At 47.2% G+C, this 19,142-nt stretch overlaps 1 protein-coding gene across 1 annotated transcript in view; it reads right to left on the bottom strand.

The window, feature by feature from the left end:
* Positions 1-998: 998 nt before the first annotated feature.
* The window catches only part of LINC00452 (long intergenic non-protein coding RNA 452), a 20,698-nt gene continuing 2,554 nt past the window's right edge, over positions 999-19,142 (bottom strand). The window contains 6 exon segments of the mRNA XM_011933935.1: positions 999-1,029; positions 1,159-1,371; positions 2,523-2,626; positions 2,628-2,731; positions 5,204-5,280; positions 6,023-6,350. Coding sequence (XP_011789325.1) covers positions 999-1,029; positions 1,159-1,371; positions 2,523-2,626; positions 2,628-2,731; positions 5,204-5,280; positions 6,023-6,255 — 762 coding nt within the window. The 5' untranslated portion in view covers positions 6,256-6,350.

The raw sequence follows: 19,142 nt of genomic DNA, 5'->3' as shown, positions 1-19,142 counted from the left end.
CAGCAACATTATGAGTCAAGAATGAAGGTAGAATAAAGATGTTTTCTGGCATTCAACCTTCCAAAACATTTACCTGTTTAAACTTATTTTAGAAAGTTACTTGAGGATGTGCTCCAGCAAAATGAAGGAGAAAATAAAGAGGAAGACCTGGGATCCAACAAATAGTGGATTCAACTGAGAAAAGTTGTGGAGGGAAGTCCCAGGAGGAGAGCTGCACACTGGATCTGAGAGAGTGGCACAATGGAGGCTGCACATGGAGCTCATCCTGAGGAGACTCCCTGGCATAATGGAGCACTGGGGGTGAAGGAAGATAGAAGATAGCCAGGAGACTATGAACACACATGAGCATGTATTGTGAGGAAAAAAAAGTCAAAACTATCAGGGTGGGCAAAAGGCAGGGGGAAGCTGTTGATGGAATGAAAAATAACCATCATGCTTTGTTTGACTCAGTAATAAGCAATATTAACTTAGTCATGAAAATGTAAATACTAACTATGGACTTAACTAAAAATAGATATATAATTATAGTGTGGATGTGGAAGTAGGGGAGATAGAGCTAAAATGCCTGTCCAGCAGGAAATAAACAGATAATGTCTAAAAAATGGGTAAGTCAAGCAACAAAAATAGAGGCATATGATTTTGTGATAAAACAGTCATGACCAGAAGGAACAGCTTTAACAGGGACAAGTAGTTGCTTTTGCAAAAAGAGAATTAGGACGTGGCTGGGTGGGAGGCAAGTGACTGTCAGCTCCAGGATCCACATCTGGTCCTGCTTTATTCCACAGTTCAAGTGTATTGTGTAAAGATCGATATGTTAATTAAAGTGTAATAAGGTGAGATCATTAAATAGTAAAAATAAATAAATAAATAAATAAAACAAAGCTGCCCATTCCCGTACCTCGTTGCTCAGCTTCCTGCAGCCCCCAGACCCCACCCCGAGGGCCTTCCTGCAGGACAGTGCACATTGCAGCTGCCGCAGCAGGAACTAGATGCACTGGTCAATCACAAACCACAAAGCGGAACTGGAAGCTGGTGGAGTGGGGGAAATATTTACAGTAAATATGACACAAAGATTAATAGCTACTTATAGATTTCACATCTATTAAGGTTCATCTGCAAAATCACTGTAGTTGGGGTTTGGAACACAGAGAAACTCACACATGAAGCAGCACTGAATACACGGGAAAGACACAGTCATATGTGCAGGGCACACAGGAGCAATGCAGTGGGCACAGGTCAGCACACATGGCCCAGGAGATGCAGGGAAGCCGATCACCACTCTCTCCACTCGAATGCCCCGCTCTGCACTCGGCAGCCACGGCAAAGAGGGCAACCTCAGAAGCGATCTGACAAAACTGAGGGGTGAATACAGGAGTTCACACCTTTGACCCACCAGAAAGTCATGACAGGAGGAATGATGAGGCTCTGGGTGGCAAATGCATAACAGGAGACAATCCAAATATCCAGCAACGAGGCATTAAGTAGATCAAGGCACATCTGTTTGTGGCTTATGAGTTATTGGGTGGACGTGGGGTGGACACGGGGAGCCCACTGGGCCGTAGCCCCCATCCTCCATTCCCACCACACCCCACGGCTCCCTCCTCACTGGGGTGGACCTTGTACAATTCTACCATCCAGCAGCCACGTAAGTATCTGCCAGATTAAATTCCACATCCACTGAAGGATGAAGACAGCAGACAAGACTTTAGGCAGATTTCCCCTCTAGCCTCTCTGTGAGCTCCATCTGCAGGCGCTGCCTGTAGGACCTGGCACACACAGGGTCTGGCACACACAGGCCCAGCACACGCAGGGTCCTGCACACACAGGGTCTGGCACACACAGGATCTGGCACACACAGGACCTGGCACACACAGGGTCTGGCACACACAGGCCCAGCACACGCAGGGTCCTGCACACTCAGGGTCTGGCACACACAGGGTCTGGCACACACAGGACCTGGCACACACAGGGTCTGGCACACACAGGCCCAGCACACGCAGGGTCCTGCACACTCAGGGCCTGGCACAAACACAGTCCAGCACACACGGTGCCCGGCACACACAGGGTCCAGCACACACAGGGTCCAACACACTCAGAGCACAGCACACTTGGCGTCTGGCACACTCAGTGCCTGGCACACTGGGGGCACACACAGGGCATGGCACACTCAGGGCCTGGCACACACAGGGTACAGCACACTTGGGGCCTGGCACACACTCAGGCCTGGCACACTCAGGATCTGGCACGCTCAGGGGCTCCAGAGCTCCAGGATATTAATGCTGGTGCCTGGAGTTCTCAGGGGTGTCTGGGGGCACAGAAGAGGGGCTGGCTGGGCCTCCTGGACAGGGTGAGGGTGGGGCGTCACATTCTATTAGAAAATAAGGAGTGTTTTTAAAAAGCAGTAAAAACCGTAAAAGGAAACCCCTCGGGGCCACATCTTGAGGTTTACCTGGACATGACTCTGAAAATACAGGTCCGTGTCTTTCCCATGTGTACAATGCTGCTTCGCGTGTGAGTTTCTCTGCGTTCTCTTCGGAGTTCGAGGTGCTGGGCCCAAGTCCTCCGTGCGGGCCCCAGAGCAGCGGCTGGGAATTCGGAGGGTGCGGAGGGCATCCTGAGGCAGGGGAGATCTGGGCGGGCAGCACAGGGCCTGAGGGGGTGTCGAGCTTCACAGTGGACAAATCCTGCCAGCCCGGCACGTGGCCTCCAGCCTGGGGCCTGATGCCTGCTGGACGATGGAGGGCGGAAGAGGAAGGCCCGCAGCGACACGCGGAATTTTAGACAGCTTTTCCTGGTTTGAGGAAGTAGTCACGTCCGCTCCGGCATGGGACCGCTTTGATGGAGGAGCTTGGATGCCCGTGTTTGCAGGCCAGGCTTCCGCCAAGGGCCCTTCAACCCGCGCCTCGGGCCGTGGCCCCAGGGTCTGTGGGGGGTCTGCTGCCGGGGCCTCTGGTTGACTCAGGGGCTGGCGGGGACTCCTAGCAGAAGCTCCGAGGCCTCCGCCTTATAACCCAATGGGCCGCAGGGCTGCGGGGCAGCTGTGGGCTAGGTTGGGCTCACACTTGGTCCTACAAGTGAAGCCACTTTGGGGGCTTCTGGGCCCAAGTCCAACCACAAGGGGGAGTGAAACTGATGCATTTCTAAACGCTTCAGCTTGGCAGCGATAAAAATATTTGGGAAATCTTTGACGTTTACCGAGCACCTACTATGGACGGAGAACTCAAGAAAAACCCTCTCCAGGCGTTCTCCTCAACGATCCTGACCGGCCGCTGTGGGCCCTCAGGACCTTAGGCAGCCGCCCTGCTCACCCAGAGCACGGAAGAGTTGAGATCAGAACCTGCTCCCCGCTCGCCCTCCAAGCCTCGCTCTGCACTCCCCATCGCAGGGCTGACATGGGGAACTGCTGGAGGCAGCCAGATTTGGGAGGGCAGAGCTGGAGGGGGTACCCTGGGCTCTTACCAGCCATGCGAGGCCAGCTCAGGGAAACGTGGGGAGCCTGGCCAGGTGGCTCTGGGGCCACCATCTTGGACGACAGCTGCTCAGGGCTCTGGGTGTCCTGCCGGGAGGGAAAGGAGATCAGCCGCACCCCCATATGCTGGGACTCTCAGGGTGTCTGCGCCTTCACAGAGACCTCACGTTTCGAGTGAGGACAGGTCAAAGTGCGAAATCAGTGACCACCAGCTGGGAGCTTTGGGCACCCTGATGGTCCCACTCTGGGGAAGGGAGGGGTCCCCCAGTCTCTGCTGGCCGGTGTCGGGGTGAGGCACTGCCCCGACTCCCGACGGAATGTCTGGGCCCCAGCAGGCAGCTGCATCTGAAGTCTCATTAGTGCCCACACCTGCCAAGAGTGACCCGTGTGCCCGCTGTGCCCAGGGTGGAATTCCACAGAGCCGCTCCCCAGCAGGCAGCTCCTCAGTCCCACTGGCTCTTATCAACTCCTGTTACCGCAGTGACTGCACCCGCCTCCTCTCTACGATGCGTAAGAACTGCCTTTCCTGTCACCCTGCGAGGCAGAGTTGTGGGGCAGAAGTAGTGGCTCTGGGGCTGGGGAGGCAGGCTTGAGCCTGGCTTGGGATCAGCCAGCTTGAGCTGGGGTGCGCTGCAGGAACAAATGGCCTCCTGCGTCTTGGGCTTCCAGCCACAGCGTGTGCTTCTCACTCACGCTACAGGCACGTGATGGTCAGCTGGAGCTCTGTTCCACGGCCTCTCAGTTCCGGGACCCAGGCTGAAGGATGCCTCTCATGGGAGGCTCTGTGGGCTGGAGGATGGGGACATGGTGGAACTACGTGATGGCCCCTGAGGCATCTGCTCAGCTAGGACACTGGCGAAAGCATCACCCAAACCTGACATCAAGGGGCCCCAGGGAGAGGCAGGAAACACTCTGAGCACGAATCTAGCCAGTCTACCCCTCGTGTGTCCTTGAGCAAGTGAGGACCTTCTCCAGACCTCGGTGCCCTCAGCTGAGATGGGCATGGCCATGGCAGGACTACTGGGGTCTAGTACGTGTGCAGCATTGCCAAGGCCTGGCCCCCGCCTGCTGTCTCTGTGGGGCCCTCGCAGTCTACTGAGGTCTTGGTGATGATTGATAAGCCGGACAGCACATTCTGAGCCCTGATGTGCCCTGCAGATGCAAGGGCTGTCTGCGGTCACCGTGGTTTCTGGAACCCTCTATTTTCCATTTGAATCCCACACAGCCAGCTATGGCTATGGACAAAGAGTGCAAGCTCCGAATCCGCTCCCAGCCTTGGGGCCTTCAGGGTCACTCAACTCCCAGTGCCTTACAAGGTGGGCTCCTCTGAGAGAGTGGACGGCCGCTCCACTGGGCTGAGATGCTTCCCCTGTGAGCCTGCCTGACCCCCCGACGGGCCTCCCGGGGCATGTCCTGCATGCCCCACTGGGGGCCCTCCACACCGGTGGCAACGTGAGGCCAGCCCTGCTGGGAGCGCCCCAGCCCTGGCATTGTGTCTCCTGGCTGTCCCTGTTCTCCTGGGCAGATTTTCCAGCTGTTTTCTTTTTCATTCCTGCGCATCTGGGTTGACTTCACTGGCAACGCGAGGCTCCCGCTAGACATCTCATTTTGTTTTACAGCGGGAAGAAGCATGGAATGATACCGACTTCTTGATCCACGATATATCTGGGGGCACCAAAATTCCGGCGTTTTCTCTCCTCCCCTACGTCAGAGGCAGTAACCTGTCCAGCTCCCCTCTCAGAAGCAGCAGGATCCTGAGCTGCTTCTGTGAATGTTCACAAGCTGCTTGAAATGACTTCCTACCACTGGATCTGCGTGGGGGAGAGCAAGGGGCAGCAAGCCTGAAGCCTCCAGTGTGCAACTCACCCCACCATGTAACACCTGACTGTGCAACTCACCCCAGTGTGTAATTCACCCCAGTGTGTAACTTACCTCATCACTGTGTAACTCACCCCACTGTGCAAATCACATCATCATTGTGTAACTCACCCCATCATTGTGTAACTCACCCCACTGTGCAAATCACACCACTGTGCAACTCACCCATCATTGTGTAACTCACCCCATCATTGTGCAACTCACCCATCATTGTGTAACTCACCCCACTGTGCAAATCACACCACTGTGTAACTCACCCCATCATTGTGTAACTCACCCCATCATTGTGTAACTCACCCATCATTGTGTAACTCACTCCATCATTGTGTCACTCACCCCACTGTGCAAATCACACCACTGTGTAACTCACCCCATCGTGTAACTCACCCATCATTGTGTAACTCACCCCATCATTGTGTAACTCACTCCATCATTGTGTAACTCACTCCACTGTGCAAATCACCCCATCATTGTGTAACTCACCCCACCGTGTAACTCACCCCATCATTGTGTAACTCACCCCATTATTGTGTAACTCACCCCACCGTGTAACTCACCCCACTGTCTAACTCACCCCATTGTGTAACTCACAGAGCTTGGTCATCCTGTCTAGTGTCACTGTTCTAAAAGCACTGTCGGGTCACTGAACCTGTGATTAGCCTGGGCTTTACCTACCCAGAAACCCGTCTGAGTGCCATGAGCACCTTTGTAGGCTCAGCTGTGAAGTTTCCAGATTCCACATGCACTTGCCCCATCAGGGGCCAGGATGCTGCCAGAGTTGTGTTCACCTCAGGTGTGTCATCACTGTAGCTGTTTCGGTCCGTAACACAGCCTTGCAATGTTGGTGTGGACGTGGAAGCGTGCAGGGAACAGTCGGCACTGGCATCGAGGCCCCTGGATATGGCCATCCACCCTCGATGGCCCCAGGTCCTTTCAGCCTGGGGTGAAAGGGTTTATTTCCTCAGGGTTTATTTCCTAGGGAAACTCTGGTTTGGAACCATAACTGCGAAGAGGAAAGTCACAGAAGTTCAGTGGGATGATCCAACTTGCTTGCCAAGAACACACTGCTCCACTAAAATTCTCTTGTAGTTTCTACACCCAAGACATGGGCCAAAAATTCAGAAGCCACTGGGACAGCCTGGGAAGAAGAAACCTGGCCAGGGACTTTGTCAGTCATCCCCAGTCACACGCGCTCAGGCGTCCCGTACCAGGAGAGGGGGTCTTGGCCCAGAGCTCACCCTCCTCGCTGAGGCACAGCTGGGGCATGCGTGGTCCATCAGAGCTAAGATGCTCTGCACTGTGCTTTTAAGGAGCAGGGATCCTTCCAGGGAGGACTCTTAGATGGAACCACGATAAGCAGTGATTTAGGGTCAGCCCCTATACGCACAGCAGATGCTGTGGGGCCTGCTGAGCTTCAGAGCAGTGCACTTGCACTCCTGCCTCCCGGTTTGACCCGGCTCCAGCCTCTGTGCTCCGTGCTGCACCCCAATCCCACCAGCACCAGCAGCTGACGGCAGGGGAGACGTTCTTTCCACGGTAAGGATTTGTTTGAACCAGCCATGAGTTCTTCCAGTAAACACAATTAGCACATAAACTGCATCACGTGGTGAAAGGAATTAGGAAAATATGCTGTGTTTACTTTGTGGTTCCAAGAACTGATATCTTTAAACCTTTGATTTGCCAAGAGCTCAAATCATGGGCAGGAAAGGAGGGTAAACCCGCCCCGGCACTTGCAAGCGGCCGACTTGCAAGCAGCCGCCTGGTCACTTGCAAGCAGTCGCCTGGCGTCTCCTCATAGCGCAACTCAGCTGCTGCTCCCGAGCTGTGCTTCCAAGTGCTGGGCTGCTTGGCCTCTGCCCCCAAGTGGAGGCTCCTGCAGAGCACAGCTGGGCCAGGAGCTGGGTGACTTCGTTGATGCTGTCATTGCTGTGCCTCAGTTTCCATCCACAGAAGAGGGGACCGTACAGGGCTCTTGAGCAGAACAAGATAGTTGTCATGAGACTCTGGGGGCTGCACCACATGATGCTGGTCACTGAAAAGGAAGCAGCCTGTGTTACCCGGACCGCATGACCTCCACACCGCTTTCCAGAAGGTTCGTGAATAACCCACCCCTCATTTACGTGTAATTAGGTGGAGGTATAGACAGAGCCAGCCAGCAATCTGGGGGGCCCTTTTGCCTGTGGATGGCCCTGCTCTGTCCGTGCAGCAGCCTTTGGCTGTGCCCTGTTGCCCTAATCAATGCTTCTTCCACTGTCAGATTCTGTGTGAATCTCTCCTGATCACGCTTCCTCCACCATCAGCTCACATGTTAATTATCTCCTGATCAATGCCTCCTCCACCGTCGGCTCACGTGTGAATCTCTCCTAATCAGTGCCTCCTATGCTGTCGGCTCACGTGTGAATTATCTCCTGATCAACGCCTCCTCCACCGTCGGCTTACGTGTGAATTATCTCCTGATCAACACCTCCTCCACCGTCGGCTCACGTTTGAGTCTCTCCTGATCAACGCCTCCTCCACCGTCGGCTCACGTGTGAATTATCTCCTGATCAACGCCTCCTCCACCGTCGGCTCACGTTTGAGTCTCTCCTGATCAATGCCTCCTCCACCGTCTGCTCACGTGTGAATTATCTCCTGATCAATGCCTCCTCCACCGTCTGCTCACGTTTGAGTCTCTCCTGATCAATGCCTCCTCCACCGTCTGCTCACGTTTGAGTCTCTCCTGATTAATGCCTCCTCCACCGTCTGCTCACGTGTGAATTATCTCCTGATCAATGCCTCCTCCACCGTCGGCTCACGTTTGAGTCTCTCCTGATCAATGCCTCCTCCACCGTCTGCTCACGTGTGAATTATCTCCTGATCAACGCCTCCTCCACCGTCGGCTCACGTTTGAGTCTCTCCTGATCAATGCCTCCTCCACCGTCTGCTCACGTTTGAGTCTCTCCTGATCAATGCCTCCTCCACCGTCGGCTCACGTGTGAATTATCTCCTGATCAATGCCTCCTCCACCGTCGGCTCACGTGTGAATTATCTCCTGATCAATGCCTCGTGCACCGTTGGCTCACGTGTGAATTATCTCCTGATCAATGCCTCCTCCACCATCGGCTCACGTGTGAATTATCTCCTGATCAACACCTCCTCCACCGTCAGCTCACATGTGAGTCTCCCCTGATCAACGCCTCCTCCACTGTCAGCCCATGTGTGAATCTCTCCTGAGTGAAGCCGAGAGTCCTCTTGGATGGAGGAGATCTGCCTGCCTTGGTTTTGCTCTGCAGACCACTCACCTTGGTTTAGAAGCTTCCTCTCTTGAGGAAGGTGATTGCCTGCTAAAGCAAAAATTGTCAACACTTTCTGGAGAAATAGAATCCAGAGCCACTACACATAAAATTTATATTTGGGATAAAATCCAAAATTATTTGACATATGAAGACCAAGAAAAATATTACCAATCTTCACAAGAAATGACAACTTTTAGTTTCCAACACTGAGATGAAAAGACTGTTGGAGTTACCAGACAAGTACTTTAACACAGCTATTGTAACTGTGCTCAGCAAAGTCAAGGTATGCTTATGATGAATGAAAATATAAGAAATCTCAGCAGGAAAATATAAAATATTAAACAGAACCAAATGGAATTTTAAAACTAAAAAATACAATATTTGAAATAAAAAGTTCAGGTTTAATAGAGGAAAATAGTAGTAAACTTAACGAGACTGATGAAATGCCATATAAATTAAAGAGAGAGAAAAATGATTTAAAAAGCAAACAGATCTACCATAGTTGTCATCTCTTCAAAATGTCTATAAAGTGTTTCTGTAAGCCTCATAGTAATCATAATGCAAAAACCTATAATAGATATACTAAAAATAAAAAGCAATGAAATAAAACATACTACCAGAGAAAATCACTTGACTACAAAGGATGACAGTAACAAAGGAGAGGAGAGGAGTTACAAGACAACCAGAAAACAAGCAACACAATGGCAGTAGTAAGTCCTTACTTATAAATAACCTCAATGGGTTGGCTCCACAGCAAAATTGAAGAAACAGTGGAAAGAATCAGCAAAACAGAAGTACAATAAAAATTACACAATCTGAACAACAGAGAGAAAATAGACTGGGAAAAAAAATGAACAGAACCTCAGGGACTTCTGGGGCTATAACAAAAGATCCGAATTCATGTCATCCACATCTCAGAAGGAGAGGAGAAAGAGGATGGAGCTGGAAAAACACCAAAAATAAAATGACTGAAAACTTAAGAAATTTGGCAAAAGACATAAACCTACAAATATGAGAGGCTGAAAAAACTCCAAACTGGACACATTCAAAAAAATTCGTACCAAGACACATCACAGTCAAACTTCCGAAAAGTAAAGGCACAGAGAGAAATGACGTTTTACCCATAGGGAAAAGCAGTTCAAACAGCAACAGATTTCTCATCACACAAAACTGCCAACACAAAAGTCTGTATTCAGCAAAAATAATCTTTAGGACTGAAAGGGAAAATTGAGACATTCTTAACTGAAAGAAAACGAAGAACATTTGTCACTGGCAGATCCATCCAAAAAGAATGGCTAGAGGGGCTTCCCTACACAGAAAGAACATGATCAAAGAGGAAAACTTGGAATATCAGGAAGGAAGAACAAGGTAGCAAAAGTAAGGGTATATATAGCATGCCTTTTTTCTCCTCTCAAATTTTCTAAATTATATTTGATGAAGCAAAAATTAAACCACTGTAGCTCTAAATATGAATATATCTGGAGGAGATATTTATGACAATTATATCGCAGATAGGAGATAAAAAAGACATAAAGGGAGGTGAAGTTTCTATACTTTACTCGAAGTGGTAAAATGATGATATGAGTATACGGTGATAAGCTATTTATATAAATGTAATATCTAGAGCAATAATTAAAAAGTAATATAAAGAGATATACTTAAAAACACTACAGACAAAACACTTATAGACAGACCAAACTTATCAGGAGTTATAAAAATTGTACAAGTAACTCATGGGAAGACAGGAAAGGAAAAAAGAGCACTGAAAAACAGAACAAACAGAAAACAAAAAATAAAATGTCAGACTTAGGCCCTAAAATATCAATAATTACATTAAACATAAATGGTCTAACTATATTAATTAAAGACAAACATTTGTAGAATGGCTTAAAAACTGTGACCTAACTATGTGTTAGTTATAAGAAACTCACTTCAGACACAACAATATAGATGAGTTGAAAGTTAAAGAATGGAATAAAGTTTATCATGTAAACATTAAGCGAAAAAGAAGCAGCAGTGATTATAGTACATCAGATAAAATAGACGACAGAACAGAGAAAATTGCCAGAGACAGAGAGGGACATTGTATGTGATAAAAGGGTCAATCCACCAAAAAGACATAGGAATGAACTCGAGACATGTATGCTCCTAATAGTGATATACAAAGTATGTGAGGCAAAAATTAATAGAACATAAAGGAGAAATAGACAAATCTACAATTATAGTTGGAGACTTCAACATGCTTTTCTCTATAATTGATAAAATAACTAGACAGAAAATCAGCAAGAACATAGAACCCAATAACACCATCAACAAATAGAATCTAATCAACATTTATAGAACTCCCACTCAACAGCACCGGAATATATGCTGTTTCCAAATGCCAACGTAATGTACACTAAGATAGAACATACCCTAGGCCATAAAACGAATCTCAACAGACTTAAAAAGAATTTAAAACAGAGAATGTGCCCTCTGACCACAATAGAATCAAGTTAGAAATCAGTAACAGAAAGATAACAAGAAGATGTCCAGCTGCTTGAAAACTAAACAGTACTCTTCTAAAGAATCCATGGGTGACAGAGAAAGTCAAAGAAAATCAATGCACTAAACTGAATGACAATAAAAATATAAATCAAAATTTAAGTGATATAGCAAATGCAGTACTGGCAGGGAAATTTATAATGCTAAATACCTATATTAGCAAAGAGAAAAGTTTCAAATCAATAATCTAAGCTCCCACCTCCAGAGCCTAGAATAAGAAAAGCAAAATAATATTTTACCCAAAATAGTAGAAGGAAAGAAATTATAAGGATAAGAGCAGAAATCCACAAAGTTGAAAAAAGAAAAAAAGAGAAAAATCAAGGAAACAAATAACTTTTTCTTTAAAAAGATCAATAAAATAGACAAATCTGTAGCAAGACTGACCAAAAAGAGAGAAGTCATAAATTAGCAATATTAGAAATGAACAGGGGCCATCACTAAAGACCCTGCAGACATCAAAGGATATTAAAGGAATACTGCAAACAACTCTACGTAAATATGACCACTTAGATGAAATCGACCAATTCATTAAAAAAAAACCGACCCCAACACATCTAATATGAAATAGATCATTTGAATAGTTTTACAACTATTTAGAAAATTGAATTTGTAATTTAAAAATTGCCAAAAGTGAAATCTCCAGGCCCGGATGGTTTTATTGGAGAATTCTACCAAATGTGTAAAGAATTTATAATTCTACCCAATCTCCTTTAGAAAACAGAAGAGGAGAGAACACTTTCCAATTCATTTTATAAAATTAATGTTAATACCAAAACCAGGCAAAAACAATAACAAAAAAGAAAACCATAGACCAATGTCCTTTATTAACATAAAAATCTTATTATTATTATTATTATTTTTTGAGACGGAGTCTCACTCTGTCTCCAGGCTGGAGTGCAGTGGTGCATTCTCAGCTCACTGCAACTTCCACCTCCTGGGTTCAAGCGATTCTCCTGCCTCAGCCTCCCAAGTAGCTGGGATTACAGGCACCTGCCACCACACCCAGCTAATTTTTGTATTTTTAGTAGAGATGGGGGTTTCACCACGTTGACCAGGCTGCTCTCGAATTCCTGACCTCAAGTGATCTGCCCAAAGTGCTGGGATTACAGCTGGGATTACACTGCACCTGGCTGAAAAAAATGAACATTGATTGATATTATACACCAACATTAACTCAAAATGAATCACAGCCCTAAATGTAACACCAAAAACTATAGAACTTCTAGGAGAAAAATCTAGAAGCAGGCAAATATTTCTTAGCTATGACACAAAAGACCATAAACCATTAAAGAAAAACTTGGTAAATTTAGAACTTTTGTTTTGGGAAAGATACCATTAAGGCAAATCACAGAATAGAGAAAATATCTGCAATACATATATCTAAACTTGTGTCCAAATAAAATAACTCTCATGCGTCAATTAGAAGATGGCAAACGACCCGACGAAAAAGTGGGCAAACGACTTAGACGTAAAAGACATATGGGTGTTGAATAAGCATATCAGGAAAATGCAAATTAAAACCACAAAGGGATTCCAGTACAAATCCACTAGAAAGGGCGAAATGAAGAAGACTGACCATAGCTGGTATTAGTGAGGATGTGGAGCAACCAGAAAAGCCAGCACGTGGCACGATTTTGGAAAACAGTTCGAAAGTTTCCACCTGTCATATGATGCAGCCGTTTCCCTTGTAGGTGTTGATCCAGGAGAAATGGCAACATATGGTCACACAGATATTTGCACAACAGCCAAAACCTGGAAACCACCTAAATGTTCATCAACGGAAGGTGGATAATCAGAACGTAGCACATTTAATGCAAAAAATTCAAGCAAACACACAGTGACAGCAGATGAGCGGCTCCAAGTGCGGGGCTGAGGTGCCTAGCTGCAGAGGATCCGCAGAGTCTGGAGGGAGGGCTGGGTCGTTCTGTGTCTTGGTTGTGGTGGGTCATTGAATTGGACCCTCTAAAGGGTTTATTATACATGAATTATACTTCAATAAAATTGACCTTAAAAACTTAAAAGGAAATTTCTAATCAAATTTTTAGCAAATCACATCTAGCCACATAGTAAAATAATAATACATAAGACTTGTCTGTGTTTATCTTAAGATCGCAAGATTGGTTCAATATTAGAAAATATAGTCATATTAATACACATTATACAATTCAAAACACTAATTCATCACATCAGAAAGGGAAGTAGGTCAAAAAGAGAAAATCCTTTGGTTTTCATCATTATTGCCAAAAAGGCAATGATATAATTTAGCCACCGTACCTGAAAAATAATTATTGATAACCAGAAACAAAAGGAAACTTCCTTAACATGTTTTTGCTTTTTAAAGTCAGTGGAAAACGCACTTGAATGTGTTCTACATGCTCGCTTTTATACACCCTCCTGGCTGTACATCAAAAGTCATACATCTCCTTGCTGAAGACAGGCTGCCTCTCCCTGGAGGCTTCACATCTGTTTTTGCCCAACACATTTCCACAACTCATTAGACTTAGAGATAACCAAGACAGAAGAAAGGTGGGGGAGGAGAAGGAAAGCCTTATGCATTCCTGGGCCCCACCAGGCCAGCAGATCCTCCTGGTGGGAGCAGAAGTGGGGGTGGGGAGGCTCAGAGAGCAGCACCTGCGGGGCAGGGGCCGCTGACACCCAGGGAGCCTGACAGGACCCTGCCCTGAGCCCAGCTGTCCCAGAAACCATCCGGACTTCGGCCAAGTGCAGTCCCTGTAAGGTATTCAAACGGCATATCCAATCCACGCAGCACTGAAAGGCTCGCTGGCTTCCTCCAACTGGGACTTGAGGACTTCTTCAGCCACAGAAGCAACTCAGGCTCCCAAATCTATCAGAGAAGACCGCAGGGATGTCTGCACCATGCACGGAATTGAGAGGAGCCTCCTGACCCTGAAGGTGAAACACCCGCACCCCCAGCACAAAAACAGGGGGCTTCTCCAGCTCAGGGCTGCCGCAGGAGACCCCTGTATCCACAGGTTCTCTAGAAGCTTTACCAGTGCAGCAAAAGCAATCAACAAATAAACAAAATGTGCAGTATTTGAAAGAAAGAAAAAGAAATTATCACCACCTGCAGATGACACATCCAAGCGTCTCTTTGTGCCAGGCCCTGTACACGTTTTCCAGCCACTCTGTCTCATTCCACACACATTTTGCAGAGACTCGGGACCTGCCCGAGGCTTACGTCTTGCAGATGCTACTCCTGGAATGCAAATGCGGGTCTGGTTGATTCCAGAGTCAGAATTTCAAGCCACAAAACTTTCCCAAACACCCCAAAGGATGGACTCAAAGTTAGTAAAATTAAGAGAGGAAATTACAATGATGGTGAGTAAAATCAGTATAGAAATCCAATAGCATTCCCAGATGCTAGCAATAACCACCTCGCAAGCAAGAGTGAGGGGGAGCCTGTTCGAAATAACAACCCAGCATCTTAAATACCCAGGACTCGTTAGGTCAAGAAATGAGTACAAAATTTATATTGAAGAAACAACAAATTTTGTAAGGAACTATAGGAACAAATTGGGTCAGTTGAGAGATGTCAGCATGATACCAAAGGCAGAAACCAGAGATGGGAGGACTGGTAAGTCTGAGAGCATAAAAATATAAAACCCACCATGCACACATTTGTGAAGCAAACAGAAATGTAAAACTCCGCTAAGGGACATGAAAAAGCATGTGACTAGATGCAGAAACATGCTGAACACTCGGGAGCCTTTGTATTTGTTGAAATATTTGGTCAAATGAGTGAAAAAATCTGGTAAAGCAGGGAATTGACAAAGATATAGATACATATCAAACGCTTCATTTTTAACTTAAAATATATGAGTCTGAATTGATTTGATTCTTGTGAGAACATCTCTGTGAGGCCTACTCTTTGAATTTGTTTTTTCCTGGCAAAAAGAAAAGAAATTTAAAAAATCTTATAATTCGTCACTCTTGATTTTAAGCTTTATTTCCTTAAATTAAGGCAAGAATTAAAGATGCTGTCATGGTGATCCAAGGGCAGAATCCCTTTGAATGTCATTTTCCTCCAATTTTTACAGCTTTCTTGCATGTATTTGGTTTTGTGGCATTAAAAAACACTTTGCCAGTTTGTCTCCACCAAGCCTTCCTAAGCGCTCTCCCACTCTGCAGCCCCGGCCCATTCCCAGGAGGTAGTGATGCATGCAGAGGGCACCAGCGGGCCTGGCAGCCACCCTTGGCTCTGCTGAACCTTAGCTGTGGGAGAGGCCACTTGGGCCCCTGGCTCTGGATGTGTGTGGAGGGATGGAGGGGCGCAGGCTGGCCTGGCACGTGGGCTATGTGTGGCCAGCCAGGACAGCTGGCACCACACTTGACAGGAAAACTCAATATGTGATTCCCTAATTCCTCCCCCAGGAATTTTTCCTAATGGAACTGAGTGCCCACTTCATAGTAGTGGTTATCTCTGCATGAATTTTCTTTCCTTCTTTGTGTTTTCCTGTATTTTTCAAATGGTCTGCAATCTACACGGATTACTTTTATAATTAGAAAAAAATTAATTGTAAAAACATTGCTTGAAGTTTAAAGAGTGCCATCTTGGTTACTACTCAAGCTTTTCGTGTTAACCCAAACTATGGCGTGCATCTCTCATAGGAAGGTCTGCTTCGGTGAGAATGCACTCGAGACAGGAAATTACCCGTGTTGATAAGCGGGGTCTGCCTGTGTTTTTAAATTTCAGGTTCCATTTCAGGACACTGCCGCCCGGGTGGGGCTGGGCACTGCGCTGCCCACTCTGTTCTGACTCCCACTGTCCTCTGACTCTTCCTGAGTTGCCCTGCCATGTTCCCATGGGGAGGTGTCACACCCAGTGCCAGTGGATGACGATCAGAGGGGTATGACAGGGCTCTAGGTGGTACCTGGATGGATATTTTAACAAATAGTTACTGATTTATTTTAGTGTGCTGTAGAAAACAATGAGCAGCAAGATGGACCTGCAGTCTCACACAGATGTATTTAAATGTATTTAAGTGTAAACGTATTTTACATTTAAATGTACTTAATGAGTCTGTTGAAGACGCCCTAGGTAGAAAATAATTCGGAGCACATGGATATGGCAGAGCTTGGAAATCTGCACCCAGAAGGGTGCGATTTGGGAAACTGTCATATGAAATCACACTCGGACGGCACATTACAAACACAGCAGGTCGCCTCTGTGTTTTCACTGCTTTTAAATATCTTTTAGCAGCGCATTCCATGCAGGCACCGGTTCTGATTTACTTAAGAAGATGGTCTTAACTTCCCTCTGGTGGGTATTGTCGTCCTTTCTCTTACTTGGTGTCAGTATTATTGCAATAGGATACACTGAAGTTTTGAATAGTTTATTAAACAAATCTTTACTTCCTAGATACAACTATATTGACTTTTTCCTAAGTACTACGCTTTTGAAATAAAATAAAGCCTCACCTCAATAACAGAAGTGGGGTCCAGAACATCCCGTGGGTGGGATGTGGGGGCATTTCTGCAAGGTCCAGTGGCCCCTGCTGGGACCCTACCTCTGGCTTCAACTGTGACGCAAAGATTCCGGGTCTTGTGGCCGCCTGGGGCTTCCAGGATTCAGCAAGGGTTCCAGGGCTCTCCTGGGGAGTGGCTGCCGTTTCATCAGCCTGACAGAGAGACTGCTCCCGGGGAAGCCTGTAGACGCAGGACTCCTGCCTTGTTGAAGGATCAGATGTAGCAAGCGAAGAGGGGAGGTGAGGAGGCTGCCAAGCACCGGGTCAGTGGGTGCCACTTAAGAGAAAGTGTTGGCCAGGCCTGCTGGGGCTGGGATGCAGGTTGGTGACAGACTCAAACCTGCCGTAACCTTTTCCTCAAAGTGTCCTCATTCCAAAGTCTAGGGGATTAATTTCAAAATAGTTAGAGAACCCCCTTGTATTTCTTTGTGGGTGTTTATATGATCCTTCCTCTTTCTTTATCACCTTAAAACCTGACAAGCAGGTGCCTGGGGATGGGGCTGAGGTGATGAAATTTTTTAGCATTGCTTTGGATGAGGCTTGCTGCGTGTGAAATCAATGCCAAGATGCACTTTGAGTAAGGAAGCTTTCTGGAATTAACCTTTGAGTTACTTATTTCCATGTTGCTGATAAGGGCTTGAAAGTTCTGTCTGTGTTGCCAATACGGCCCTGATTGCTTATTAACCGTGTGATCTCGTACAGGTCACTGATTCTTCTCAAGCCTCGGTTTCCTTATTTGTAGCTTGAGGCAGGGACGCCTGCCTCGTGGGGCCACTGTGAGACTGAGTGAGGCCTCTCCGCCCACATGCACTGCAGCATCCGGCACACCGTGTGCTCAGTAGGCAGAGATTGTCATCCTTCTTGTTACAGCCACCACCACATTTGTCCCTGGTATTTGCCAGTCCATTAGTCCATCCTCACACTGCTAATAAAGATTTAAACGAGACTGAGTAGTTTATAAAACAAAAGAGGTTTAATGGACTCACAGTTCCACATGGGTGGGGAGGCCTCACAGTCGTGGTGGAGGCGAAGGAGGAGCAAAGACACATCTTACAGGGCGGCAGGTGAGAGAGCATGTGCAGGGGAGCTGCCCTTTATAAAACCATCAGATCTTGTGAGACTTATTCACTATCACAAGAACAGCACAAGAGAAACCCACTCCTGTAATTCAGTTACCTCTCACCAGGTCCCTTCCACAAGACGCGGGGATTGTGGGAGCTACAATCCAAGGTGAGATTTGGGTGGGACTTTGGGACCCGCCCCTTCCAGGCTGCGACTCCCTCACTGCTGTCTTCACGCACTTCTGCAGTGCCTGAGCCGCAGTCACCGTGGCAACTGGGACTGACCTCTTAAAGTATCTGTTATAACCACAAGCTTAGTGTCAAAATACTATTAACCTGTTTTGCCTTTACAGACTTATTTTAAAAGTAGTGTGAATTCAGATGTGTTTGATTAGCAGCTTTTCACTGGAGTCGCCGCCCAGCACAGCTAGGGGTCTTCCGCAGGTCTCGCTGCCTCTGCGCTCCTGTGCCTCCAACGGAGCAGCCATTACTCAGACCAGGCTGGTCTTATTCTCCAGCTTCCCCATTATTTTGGGGGAGTTCCTCACAGCCTCCTGTTAGTTCTCCTGATTTTGTGTATTCTTATTCTCATGTTGCCCATGTTTGGCCTAGGAGAAGGCGCCTCTTGGCCGGCTTCCTGGAGGACTCTTGCTTTCTTGCATGCCACAGTGGTGACAGCTCCTGCAAGGCCCTCCTGGTAAAGTCATTGGCAGATCCCCGTCTTTGAAAGTGTTCATATTTGGAAGAAAGTGAGTCCAAAGCTGCGAATGTCCGTCCTGCTGCCAGAGAGGCAGACAGCTGAGTGCTATTGTTTGGGAATCTCTGAGAACTCTGCTATGGCAAAATCCCTGGCCACCAACAGCAGCCTCCTGAGGAGAGCACTGAAACAGTAAAGGTGCCTGGAGGCGATTTGCACCCATGGACCAAAAAATTTAATTCCCCCTGAACTTTATCAGTGGATGTAGCAATAATTGGCTTCACTAGTGCTGTGTTCGTTGGCAAGTGGAGATCTTCTCTGTTCCTCAACTGTGTAGAGGGAGAAACACGCGGGGAAGTCATCCACATGGCGCTGGAGACACAGATGGATGCGCAGTGTGCAGAGCCCAAGGGATGTGGACTCAAGGTCTCTAGGAACTGTGTTCATGGGAGAGGAGAGGGTGCGGAGGACATGACAGGGAGCCGTAGAAGCCAGCACACAGGGTGGGGCCGGCGTCCCTTTGGAAGTTTCCGTTGTAATACGCTCATGATAGAAAAAAAAAATGTAAAAGAAATCACCTAGAATCCCATCACCCAGAGACACCACAAACCATCCTTGAACATCTTGCCATATTTCCCTTAAGAACTCTTATATTGTAGTTCAATAAAAAAAGGTTGTGCTTGGCCGGGCGCGGTGGCTCAAGCCTGTAATCCCAGCACTTTGGGAGGCCGA

This window comes from Colobus angolensis, unplaced genomic scaffold (assembly GCF_000951035.1).
Source record: "Colobus angolensis palliatus isolate OR3802 unplaced genomic scaffold, Cang.pa_1.0 Scaffold13, whole genome shotgun sequence".
Lineage (NCBI taxonomy): Eukaryota > Metazoa > Chordata > Mammalia > Primates > Cercopithecidae > Colobus > Colobus angolensis.
The sequence above is the reverse complement of the archived record's forward strand: the minus strand, read 5'-3'. Positions and strand labels throughout refer to the sequence as shown.